Source organism: Macrobrachium rosenbergii, chromosome 26 (assembly GCF_040412425.1).
Source record: "Macrobrachium rosenbergii isolate ZJJX-2024 chromosome 26, ASM4041242v1, whole genome shotgun sequence".
In the NCBI taxonomy this organism is placed as follows: Eukaryota; Metazoa; Arthropoda; class Malacostraca; order Decapoda; family Palaemonidae; genus Macrobrachium; species Macrobrachium rosenbergii.
Window position 1 is genome coordinate 50,103,358 of NC_089766.1, and position 13,374 is coordinate 50,116,731.

Below are 13,374 nucleotides of genomic sequence, written 5' to 3' on the forward strand. Positions count from 1 at the left end.
AGACCTTCGCATGTGGGATGTTACGACGATAAGTAAAGTAAAGTCCATCGAATCCCGAGATTAAAAACTCAACCTTTGACTTGTTACAAGAGTCTCAGATAAAAGAAAACATCATATTGTAGTTATGGGCAAAACTCTGGAGATCAAGAAAATTTGACTTTAACCCCCGAATATTTGAGTAAAGGACTCCGCCATTTTTCTCACTGTAATGAGTAACAGGCCCAGGGTTCAGCTAAGTGTCTCCTGAAAGAATTAAAATAAACAACATAAAATCAGTAGGCTATCAGAACTAATAAATACTTATAACTGTAAACTTGTAAAAATCAACAGAACAATAAAGAATACCATCAAGAACAACAGTATTTACATTATTTACAAAAATTCTGTTGAAAATATAAATAAATATGACCATATGTCATGCAAAAAGTGCCGGAAGCAATGGTTGACAAGGGGGGGGCCGGCACACCGTGTAAGACAAATAAGAAATCCTCCAGGTTTGCCACAACAATGTGGGGTGGACAGTCAGGGTGGTTTAGGAGTAAAATGATCAGAAGGACAAGATCAGGCATAGACGAAGGCACTTTCCTGATAATCCATCAGGGAACTTTTCTTTCTCAGCCTGCCCTACACACTTTTCGAAAAAACAGGAAAGTGAACAAAAAAGGATAAACGCCTGATTGTACCCTCTGGCAAGGAAACTCAAACACAAGACCATGGAAGGCCATGGTACAGTGGCTATGGCATAGTCCGAGGTTGGAGAACAAGGTTTGTATTCAGAGTAACCTTTTCTTAGAAGAGCTGTCTGCCAAGGCTAAGAAGTCTCTTCTACCCTAACGCGTGTAGGAAGGGATGTCACACCCTGAAGTGAAAACATTTCTGGTACAGTGTTAAGGTATTCAAGGATATCATTTACTACAGTTAAGAAGTATACCATTATTTCACTTTGCATGTTTAATTACAATACGCCTTCTTCCAATTGTTTAACTTCTTGAAACCGTCGTTATACCAATCCAGTTTCAATGGCATGGAGTGGCGATCTTGCCGAGCTTGTGATCTGGGGCGGTCACATTGACACTCCCGGTCTCTGCTCCCGGTCCAGCATAACAGTGCACCGTAGGTCTAACTCACTTTGTTGTTGGGATGTGATTTTTACTCACTTTCTTAAAACAAGCAGTATAAAGAAAGGAATTCTGTGAGTTCTAACCAGGTCACTCGTCTTTTTTTAAAATTTGTTGACGACATGATGACTTTTATCAATTGAAGAAAAAATTATGAAGAAAAATTTTGTAACCGAAACCTGTATGTTGGACACTGGTAGTATTAACACGATAGATTTTTGTATATATATCCCATAGTACTGCTTCCCATTATATAGGTTGTTAAAAAAATGCTTATAACAGTCACTATTAAAATATTGTACAGTTAAGTCTTTTGGCATATGTAGCCTACAGTAGTTTCATATATTTCAAAGGATCTCTGTGTAATATTCATTGCCTTATGAAAAAGAAGAAATTTTACTTAAGGTAAGAGCAGACTGCCACATCAAAACGGCACAGTGGAGAGGTCATGGCGTTCAATTTTCGACGTGGCTAGATGTTTGTTGTTGGAGGCAAAATTGCCGAAAAGTTTGTGGGCCTATGCGGTAAAGTCATCCGCATACATTCAAAATAGGTGTTATAACTCAAGAACTGGTAAAACACCATATGAGATGATGACTAATCTAAGACCAAAATAAGAAAAAGCTGGATGCCCGCACTGTGCAGGGGATATTCTTAGCTTATGAAACAGAAAGTCCAGCTCACATTGCGTACACTCGGAAGAAAATGATGTCAGAAAGATGTGTGAAATTTACGGAGAAATTCCCAGAGGAAAGAAAAGAATCTGAGTATATTTATAATGACGAGTGTCCATTGTATACCCCATCAAGTCCTAAAGTTCCAGATTCTCAAGAAATTGAACGTGCTGTCTCAAAGGAAGACAAAAGGAATCCTAACCTAGATCAAGATGGACGCTGAAAAGATTCTAACGGAAGATATCCGGAAAGGGACAGGCACAACCCAGAATATCTTAAGGACTATGACACTGATTCAGATTTATCTAGTATGGCAAGATTGTCTACAGACACGTTGCAACTTCATCCCCTGATGAGGGAAGAAGTGAGAGCACTGGAAGAGAATGACACACATGAGCTTACACCTCTAACTGAAGGTCGCTCTCCTGTGGGAGGTAGATGGGTCTATAGTCTATACTGTCAAACTAGGGCCTAATAATGATGAAAAGTATAAGGCAAGATATGTGACCAAAGACTATTCACAAATTCAGGATATAGATTGCCAAGAGACCTTCCCTCCGACAGCCCGCATGACCTCAGTACGAATGTTAATGCATATTGCTATCCAGTACAACCTTTTGATACACCAAATGGATGGAAAGACTGCATATTTGAATACATTGATTGTGAGATTTATTTAACCCAGCCAGAAGGTTTTGTTAAAAATGGCAAAAATGGTGAAAAAACTTTTGTAGACTGAAAAAGTCATTATATGGCCTTATGCAAAGCGGCCACAACTAGAACAACCTTTTGCATAATTTTCTTTTGTCTAATAATTTTGTGCAATCTTTTGCAGACCCTTGTGTTTATACTAAATTGGAAAGTAATATGATGGTAATAATTGTGATTTGGGTTGATGACATAATGATTGCTGCTAGTTGTAGAAAAGTTCTAGATGGTGTAAGAATGTCCTTATGTAACAGATTTAAAATGAAAGACTCTGGGAAATTAAGTTGATTCTTGGGTATGGAATTTAAATTTGAGGTGGATTGCATCAAAATGTAAGTATTTGGACAGAATTCTGGATAGTTTCAAATATCTGATTGTAAACCAGAATCTGTGCCATGTGACCCAAGTGTAAACAATGAAATTTTTTGTGATTCTAAAGAACTAGCAGATGCCAGGTTATATAGAGAAATTGTTGGAAGCCTGATATACATCATAACGGGTGCTAGACCTGATATTTGTTATGTTGTGACAAGGTTATCGCAGTATATGTCTAACCCCTCCAAAGCAGATCTTATTTTAGCGAAATATGTTGTGAGATATTTAAAGGGCACTTTGCATTATGAATTAAAATTTTCAAAATCTGTTGATGAATTGAAAGTGACTGGCTCTTGTGATTCAGACTGGGGTACTTCAAGTGATAGGCGAAGTGTCACAGTTTATTGTTATTAATTACATTCCAAAGGATCTCTTATTTCTTGGAAATTTAAGAAGCAAAGGATTGTAGCATTGTCATCTTGTGAAGCTGAATATGCAGCTCTAACTTGCAACATCCAGGAGGCTAAATTATTAAATCAGTTGTTTGTTGATAGGTTATGCTAGGATGTGGTAAGCAACCAATTGTTTCACATGCCGATAATCAAGAGGCAATAGCATTGTCCAAGAATCCAGTACATCACCAAAGATCAAAACAGATTGGTATACGTGATCATTATATTTGATAATTATATTAGATCTGAAATTCAAAGTGGTTATAGCCTACTGAATTGCTGTGTGTGCCTTCAGAAAATAACATTTCTGATATTTTTACAAAGCCTGTGTACAAACAAAAACTAGGTAAGTTTTACTTTTAAGAGGCCAGTCTTGAGTTTAAGTGGGAGTGTTAACTATAAACTCAAGACTTGCAATATGTCATATTGCTAGGGATATGAAAGTTTATTTAAGTTTACCATGCAGTGGCGATTCTAGGGGGCCAGGGGCCATGGCCCCAGTTTTTTGGCTGGCCCCAGCTTGGCCCCCCAGTTTTTGTTTCCATATCCTAATTCTAAATAAGCTTAGTTTAGGCATATATAATAATATAATATAATATATAATATAAATATATACCTTATAAATTATACAGTATACTATATATACACTCAAATATCCCATCCTATCACAATAACTAGACGTAATCACAAAAAAAAAAATGGTAACGTTGCTAGATTAAAATTATTGGAATTTTTTTACACCTCCGTCCTCCTCGCCCGCTTGTGTGTGTGTGACGCGAATCAGACGCGTATGTTTCACGTCCATGTATGATGTGATGATGTGATCAGTACATGTAGTCTGTTTCTGTGAGACTGTGAGCCGGTCAAGTCAGTTTTTACCCGATTAGTGTCTTATTGAGTGTCTAAAGCATAATTATTTGTGCATAAGTGCATTTGAGCATAAGTGGTATTCATTATTTCGTCTCATACAAAGTGGGAGTAGACTAGTGGCTATGAGATATCTGATCTTTATGTACAGTATGTGGGTGTTTCACATAAGAAGCGGATACGAAAATAGAGTAAAAAAATAATTATACGAAATCTTAGAAAAGAATGAGAAGAATCTGACAGGCGGGTGTAAAGTAGCAAACAATGTACACTAATTTTTTGTTATATGATGTAGGTCTATATCCCAACTCAAGTTTTAACCCTTCAACCCAGTGTTAACCTTTTCACAAACAGATCTGACAAAAGCCAAATATAAATATTGTCGTTAGCCATATTTGAAAGAAAATAACTAAATAGGCCAAAATACAAGTAGCTGGTGAGTCGGTGACAATTAACCCCATTTTATTTTTACATAGAAAACACTTCCTATAATAATAAAAATCGTCTAATTGTATCATAATTTTTGTGATTCGTGAATGTTGGCAGTGATAGTGTAGGCCTATATGTGCATATATTTATTATACTGTATACATAAAGAGTACACATACACACACACACACACACATATACATATATATATATATATATATATATATATATATATATATATATATATATATATGTGTGTGTGTGTGTGTGTGTGTGTATGTGTGTGTGTGACAGTGTGTGTGTGTGTGTGCTGTCATCATCTTCCAGTCGGTAGTCGGCAAAACCGCAAATTTTATCACATTTTTCTGTGGTGACAGGTGTGTTGTGTTAATTGTGAATTACGTGTGATTATTTAATTTAATTTTTTTTTTTCAGAACTTACTATCACAGATAATTTTATTGTACTATAGACAATCATGGATAAATTTGTAATTAAAAAACGCAGTGAATGTGATGCACCATTGACAGTAAACCTTGAATCTGATAAACCTGCTAAGAAGTCAGAGGGAGACTGTGATCGTGAAAGTATTGGCAATCCTGCAAGATCAAGTTCACATGATCATCCAACAAAGAAACAGAAAAAGGAAGATTCTGCACCAGCTGACATTTCTCAATCTGCTTCTGAGAATCCTATTCAGGTACGCTTAAAAGAGTATCCAAGGCATAGTGAAGGAAAGTCTCATGCTCGGTCTTTTGTGGGGCTTGGTTCGACAAATATGAATGGGCTGAATATTCTAAAGAACGAGATGCAATGTTCTGTTTTGCATGCAGGCACTTTGCTCCACCAACATATGGCAATGCAGATGAAGCATTCATAAAGAGTGGCTTTAGACGATGGAAGAAAGCACATGGAAAAGATGGTGATATCGAAAAGCACATTTCCTCACAGTGCCACAAAACTTCTTGTATTGCATGGGCGGACTATCAACGAAATAAAGCTGATAAAACATCAATTGCTCAGTGTATAAGTGAGGCATACCAGAAGAAAGTTCGTGAAAATCGTCATTACATAAAGACATTAGTGAAATAATCCTGTTGACTGTAACACAAGACATTTCGCAGAGAGGACATAGAGAAGGTGATGATGAACTGAATCCAGGAAATGTTCGTAAGATTCTCAGATTCACTGCAAACGTGATCCTATTATAGCTGATAGAGTAGAAAGTGGTCCAAAAATGAAAAATACACTTGTTCTGCAATACAGAATGAGATGATTGACACACTTGCATGTATGGTGAAGGAAGAAATTGCAGAAAAAGTTAGGTCATGTCATTACTTTTCTGTTCAAGCTGATGAAGCCAAGGATGTTAGTAAGGCAGAGCAGTTGGCATTAGTTATTAGATTTTATGATGAAATAGCAAATTGTATTCAGGAGTGCTTCATTTCTTTCACTCAGATGGACTTGTTGGATGCTGCCTCTATCACAGATATTATTTTGAAGAGTTTGGATAAACTGGGGTTGGATTACAAATCTTCTCTTGTAGGATTAGGATTTGATGGGGCATCAGTGATGAGTGGAGGGATTAGTGGTGTTCAGAAACGAATTCGTGATAAAGCTCCTTTGCATATTATATACACTGCTATGGACACAGGCTCAATTTAGTGTTGATAAATGTTGCAAAGTATGTACCCCAAGCTGCTGAATTCTTTAGTTTGCTTGAAGAACTCTATATCTTTGCTAGTAACTCGGTAGTTCATGAGAAATTCATTTTGATACAGCGTGAAATGTTGCCTGAAGAACAAGTACGAGAACTGCAGCATCTCAGTGACACAAGGTGGTGGTGTCGGCCACTTCGTGTGAAAATGCTCTACTCCGTCTGGAATGCATAATGAGACTTTTGAAGGAAATTTCTGAAGATGACATTGGTGCCTGAGCTGTATCCGCTCGCGGTTTGCTTGCCCAGATTGATGCAGAGTTTGTTTACTTATTGCAATTTTTCACAGATATTCTTGGAAAAGTTAATAAAGTGTCTACACAGCTACAGGATAAACAAGCAGACCTAGGAAAAGCAGCAAATCTAATTTCGTCACCCATGAACATTTAGTTAATGTACGCAACTCTGACTTGAATGACCATTACTCTGAGAAGGTTAATGAACTCTGCAGGAAATGCTGCATTACACCAACAACAACAAGAAAACGGGTAAAGAAACCTCGTAAGCTTGATGGATTTATCGTGTTTGAAACAAGTGGTCAAGGATCTTCTGTTCCATGTCATGTGCAACACATCAGGATTTTCTATGAAGTCCTAGACTGCTTAATTAGTGAATTAGACCGTCGTTTCTCCAAAGAGTCAAATGCAATTTTCTGTATTTTCAGCTCTCTGTCCTGGAGGACAGACATTCTTGTTAGAAGAAGACTTGAAGGCATATGCAATGGCATACTCGGTCAGTCAAAATGATTTACAATATGAGATCCCTCTGGTGAAGAAATTACTCACGAAAGAGCCAATACAGCCTACATCCATTACACAATTCCTGTCATTCCTTAGTCCTTATAAGGCTGCATTTGACTGTTTGTACAAACTATTGTTAATATCTGTCACTCTTCCTGTTAGCAGTGCTTCTTGTGAGAGAAGTTTTTCAAAAATGAAATTAGTGAAAACATTTCTCAGAAATTCCATGACCAGTGCTAGATTGAGTAATATCGCATTACTGTCCATTGAAAGTGCACGTGCCGAGGGAATTGATTTAGACTGTTTTGTTGATGAATTTGATAGCCGGCATGATAATCGTAGAATTAAGCTGCACTAAATATACGTACTATACTCTACTTCACCTCAGGAAAGGGAAACTCGCCCTGTTGGCAACACTGCATTACTTCATGCATGCTTGCATGGGGTTTTAATATCAACATAATATTTACATTACATTCATAACTCATGATTCATTTTTGTTTTGAAGATAGTTTTTATGAATTTTTGAAGTAGACTACTTAGGTTTGTCCTTTCAACATAATTATGTAGAAAGTAAAAGTGGTTGCCTAGCAACGGGTGTTACCAGCAGGGTGATTTTCACTTTCCTGAGGTGAACTCTACTGACTATACTAGCCTATATGAAAATCATGTCATTCCCACAGCATGCCATTGCATGATTGCTCATGCCTTGTGTCTCAGTATTTTTTATCTAGATTACATACGTTTGACTGCACGAGGTCATAGTTTTATTGTTGATATAATCATATAGGCCAATAGCGATATAGTCACTCATAACATTTTGTGGACCTATTATGCTGTACATAAGTGCTATGCAATTATAGGTGCAGTCACGTTAAAAGTCTGACCAAGGGTCAGGTTGTCAATCCGAAGAACTTAGTAAAATCAAACACCAAAATAATTTCCTTTATTTGTAGTTTATAATGAAAAAATGGTTAATTATAAGGATTCACAGATGATTTATAGTAATAAAAAGTACTGAAATGTCAAGCAAATCACTGTTTGTTAAGTGACACGCCTACAGTTTGCCAATGGAGATTTTCTGCTATTTCATTATTGTGTATGAAGGGCAGTCGAAACTCTTATCCCGGACTTACAAACATTATTAAATTTTACAAGACAATTGTCAATTGGCCATATTATTTAACTACTGCATACCGGTATCAAAACAGACATCTATCCCACCTATATAGTTTCCCTCATATCGAAAATTCAAGGAATACATGCTATATTCAGGTGTCCAACTGTACATTGGAGAAACATTGCCATATTTTTTATGATTTTGTTAAAAATATATTGCAAGAAATACATATATATTTTTTTTTAAATAATACGAATAACCTCCATTATCATAATGTTTGTGTAGGCATACATGTATATGTTTTACAAATGCAAGTTATGAAAGTAATGAGGTGTTATTATTGTCATTTGTTATTTCATTAATGACAATATTGTCTTCAGAGTGCCATGAAAATGCACATAGAACATCTACTTTTTCAAAAAAATTTCCTGGACCCCAGTTGTTTACTCGCTTCGCTCGCCACCCAGCCACCAACGATAAATGCCCCAAAATTTATATTGGCCCTGAAGTGGCCCCACTTTCAGAGTCCTAGAATCGCCACTGTTACCATGTATCTATATGTTTATCCATTTTCTATGTTCAATCACTAACGCCTCAGCTGCCGGAGATTGTAACGATTGTAATTTGAATTAGAAGGGAATAAAACATGGGTGTTTTGGGGCCAGTGAAATAATTATCGGCCTTTTACTGAAACGTCCTCCTCATCCCACCGTCATGGCGACTTCATCGCAATATCAGCACTAACAAGTATTCACTTTTTGAACAAAGCAAACTTTTTATTGTAATTTAAAAGAATGCTGTGACCCATTGTTTTACGCAGACTTCCTTGTCAGGATGAGTCTCAGACAGGACATCACAGAATTTTTTTTTTTTTTTTTTTTTTTTTTTTTTCCCGTGAAGGATACTGTAATCCCATTTAAATTTGCAACTGTTCTTTATTAATCATAAATAAAAGGAAAAATGTATACATTTTTCCATTAAAAATTCGGTTTAGACAACTTGGTTAAAAGTGCGCGTTTTATGTTGCTCCATCTGCAACTTTCATTTCTGTTATTCTTCTTGTCTTTGAAGAAATCAAAAACAATATTGTTATAGGACAACAACCAACATTTCAAGGTTAACTTTGAAGGTCTTCGTGCTGTGCATTAATTTTTCTTTTATTTCTTTATGCTGCACAGCCAGAATTCATTGTGGTGATGGGGGGAGGGGTGGGGAATGGATGGTGGTTGTTGTTGGGGTCTGACCATAAGTCAACTCACGTAAACTGAGCATAGTTCAGATATATTGGAATCTTTGTGAGATGTTTGTTTTCTATACTGCTCTTCCTGACCACTTCTCACAGAAGAAATGTAGCATCATCATTTTTTCCTTGTGTGTGTGTGTGTGTGTTTTGAAGTCCCTTTCAGGACAGGAAAGACTAGGGAAGGGTGAGTGCAAAAAAACTACTTGGGGAAGATAATGACTGACATTGCTTTATCTGCAGGCCTTCCGTATTCGTTCCTTCTTTTCTTATTGCATTTGAGCTTCAGAGATGGTCATTATCATCATTACCATCATCAACATCTCCTCTCGGGCCATGTGGCGCAAAAAGGCCTCTGTGAAATTCAGCCATTCGAGTCCTTCCTGTGGTTCATCCACCAGGGACCTTCGCGCACGCGCATCTCTGACCTCCCTTCTCGCAGTTCTCGTGCAAGGAGGCCTGGGTCTTCCAACTCTTCTGGTGCCCGTAAGAGCCCAGCCTCCGTAGGGGGTTAGTGCCGTCAGTGCACCTCCTGCTGTGCACTGTAAGCATTACTTAAGTTTCTTTGCAGCGTCCCTTTGGCCCCTAGCTGCAACCCCCTTTCGTTCATTTTGCTGTACTCTTTTCATAATCTCTTCCTTCCATCTTACTTTCCACCCTCTCCTAAGAATTGATTCATAGTGCCACTGTGAGGTTTTCCTCCTGTTACACCTTTCGAACCTTTTAGTGTCAATTTCCGTTTCAGCGTTGAATGACCTCATAGGTGCCAGTGCTTGGCCTTTGGCCTAAATTCTATATTCAACCTGTCAATCAATTCAGTCAATCAATCATTACCCCCTCTGCTTATGGAACGTTTGTAATATCCTTCATTGTACCATTTCTAACGCTCCTGTCATCTGACCACTAATATCCATTGAAAGCTGCACTCATAAATCAACCAAGTCTTTCAAATATAGGTTCAGTCAATCTGTCTTAGACTAAGCTGGCCTTATGCCAATGCACTGACTCTTGCTCCTGGCCAGCCCCATAATTTTGTGTCTAACCAATGGTCTTAACAGACTAATTGGGCTTTTGTGTCTGTATATATGTATGTATATATCATTTGAGGGTATGAGACTGCCAACCCAATACCACATGCCATTTGGTTAGTTTCACATCATGCAGAGCAGTGCGGATTCTATCATTTTCTTTTCCTGACATTCCACAGGAATGAACATAATGATTACCACTGAACCCAATGGAACGCCCGTCTGCCATTTAGGGAGCATTTCTTACCACCGAGGGGTAGACAGCCCATTACTTGGTAGGCCTCCTTTCCCCTGAGGTTCACTGTATATTTAACCCAGACCTCTGACACTTCCTAGGACAGCAGTGCTCAGGTTTTCTGCTTATTGCGAACGCTGTAGCAGTCCGGAGTAACTGGACTGCCCTGACTGTGTGAACCCATAAAGTCTGTTTTCCCCAGTGTAGCATCTCTCTCTCTCTCTCTCTCTCTGTTGAGCTCCTGACTGTGATTACAGCCAGAATTCATGTGGAATATCTAAAATGGCCCAAGCAACACAGTTTTTCTTGATTTTCCAAGTCATGCAGTTGTATTTTCAGTTATCTGTAAAGGTGGTACTGTAGTGTGTATGAAAAAGGCTTTAGTAAGATGAATTCTCAGACACTGTGGAAAGACATTAATCTCAAATTACCACACATGTCAGTGACACAGTAGTGTTTAGGCACCTCATCTCTCCATAAGTTCTAACTTTGACGCTCTGTCATTCCCCAGATTTTAGACCCATTTTTTATATGTTAAGCTCCAGTTTAAAGATAATATATCTATTGCAACTGCATTTTCCACTGAATCCTGTTTTACTTCAAACATTTCTACGAAATATCTTTGAATTTATTCTTTTGTAAAAGTGATGGGCTCACCCTTTCAAGAAAATAGGACGGCTTGCAGGTATGCTGAAGTCAGTGTGGAAGTGAAGTTCCATTTTTACTAAAATTAGCACAAATCTTCTCATGGGAAGGCCAACACGGAGTTTGTGTTTAGTCCTAATTTGGAACAGAAGTTTCAATTCTCTGATTAAGAGACAAGCTTAATGATTAAAAGAATAAAGCAAAGTCCACATAATGAGCGCAATGAATAAAAATCTAATGAAATTGGTTGACTGTATCTTCACAGTATCTGTGGACCTGATGATCTTATTATGTGAAGCAAGCTCTCTAGAGCATGCCCAAGATAATATCTGTAAAACAAGCAGAGACCAGTGGTCTTAAAACTAACTTAAATGAATTTAAATTAAAAATGTGATCTGCGTCACTTATTAAATGGAAAATCCTCTATTTTACTCCGGTTAAAAGAGTGTTATGTGATAACATAGGTGAGTCTTGTTTTTACTATAGACTATAGAGCAAAGGATTTGAGAAGAATCTTGAATGCTTTGTTCCATTCCTCTAAGATGAGCCACAGTGCTGACAAATGTTGATGTCTTCATGAGCAATTATTAAGGAAGACCAGTCTTGAAGGGGATAATCTTTCATTGTAAGACAGTGGGCATGAGAGACCAAGGAAACTTGGATAAGAACTGTACTTGTGGAGGTTAGTAATGACTGACTTCCTTTGGAAGAGAGTACATTAGAAAGCTATCTAGCACTGATTTATTGAGGTTTAATGCATTTTTTGAGGCAGAGGATGGCCACTTGTTGACCAAGGATTCAAGTGACTTTTGCAAGGTAAAGAAAGTTTGTTTCATCATGTTTCACTTGAATTTGACCAGATCATGTGCTTTCTTATATTGATGGGAATTGCAGCTCATACCAAAAAAAAAAATGTTGATGAAAATGGCTCTATGTTTGAGCAGTGGTTCTCAGCCCCCTAGGGGGGCGCGAGCCTTAGGGAAAATTAAAAATTCTCTAAGTATATTCGTTATTCTCTTGACAAGAGTCACTAAGAAGCAATGTCAGGTATCTCACATTCATTCTCAAAAAGAATAAAAACACCCCTTTCTTTCTCTTTTTTTTTCATTTTCCTTTAAATCTGGGATGGAATTTTACTCACAGACACAAGGGGGCTATGGAGGGAAGGACCAACTCTCAGAGTGGGCGTGGAGGGAAGGACCAACTCTCAGAGTGGGCGTGGAGGGAAGGACCAACTCTTAAAGGGGGCTTGGTAATAAAAAGGTTAAGAACCACTGTGTTAGAGAGTGAGGTGACACACAGATTGATCTTGACCAGGGGCAGACAAACCGGTTTGCAGGGGGTGGGTGGCTGTGTCATGTCTCCCCTACTGTCACCTGGGGAGGATAAACAAGATCCACTCGGATTTTATTCTTATAGATTACAATTTCCGCATTTTGTTATCACAATCACTAACAGACCGAATCAATGCACATGCGCTGAATAACTAAAAGTGAGGCTATAACGACTCAGTAGAATGCCTGGGACCACCTCATTGAACCGACTCTAAATGGACAATATAACCTAAATGTGCTGACGCATAAACAAACAGTAAGGCGCGGAAGAGGTCTGGCCTGGATTTAAGTCAGCCACAGACGACAGTCAGTTGGTTTGTGCCCTGGCCCAAAGATTTTCAGTAGCAGAAAGAACCCCAGTGTCTCACTTTCATACAGCCTGGAGCCAGATTCTATTGGTCATTTCTGTAGTCCAGTAAACTTCTCGCTGCTGAAATCAGGTAGGCCTAACATTGTTGTGGGTGCGTTGTCATTTTGGCATTGTTTATTTTATTCCATCCCAAACGTGGGAGTCATTAAAGAGCTTTGTGTCTTTGTAATGTTGTTTTTCTTGGATGTAGTGTATCTTTTAATCATCCCAGCATTTTTCATCGTTTTTTCAGTGCCACGTCATCATGGGAATGCGGAAAGTTGTATTTTACACCAGAGGAATTTTTTTATACAAATAAAAGAGAATTCATGAATGCTAGGCTTGTTCGAGATTAATTTCTGATCTCCGAAATTTTCATTTATAGCGTTAAAGTCATGGTACAGA

At 38.0% G+C, this 13,374-nt stretch overlaps 2 protein-coding genes across 2 annotated transcripts; both read left to right on the forward strand.

Annotated features, from left to right (window-relative positions):
• The first annotated feature begins 2,102 nt into the window (after positions 1-2,102).
• On the forward strand, positions 2,103-3,229 carry LOC136852847 (uncharacterized). Its single transcript, XM_067127751.1, has 3 exons — positions 2,103-2,226; positions 2,628-2,731; positions 2,861-3,229. Exons 1-3 carry the CDS (start codon positions 2,103-2,105, stop codon positions 3,227-3,229), a joined length of 597 nt encoding a protein of 198 aa, XP_066983852.1.
• A 2,604-nt stretch (positions 3,230-5,833) lies between these two features.
• Positions 5,834-6,226, forward strand: LOC136852848 (zinc finger MYM-type protein 6-like). Its single transcript, XM_067127753.1, has one exon. It carries the CDS (start codon positions 5,834-5,836, stop codon positions 6,224-6,226), a length of 393 nt encoding a protein of 130 aa, XP_066983854.1.
• The last annotated feature ends 7,148 nt before the right edge of the window (positions 6,227-13,374 follow it).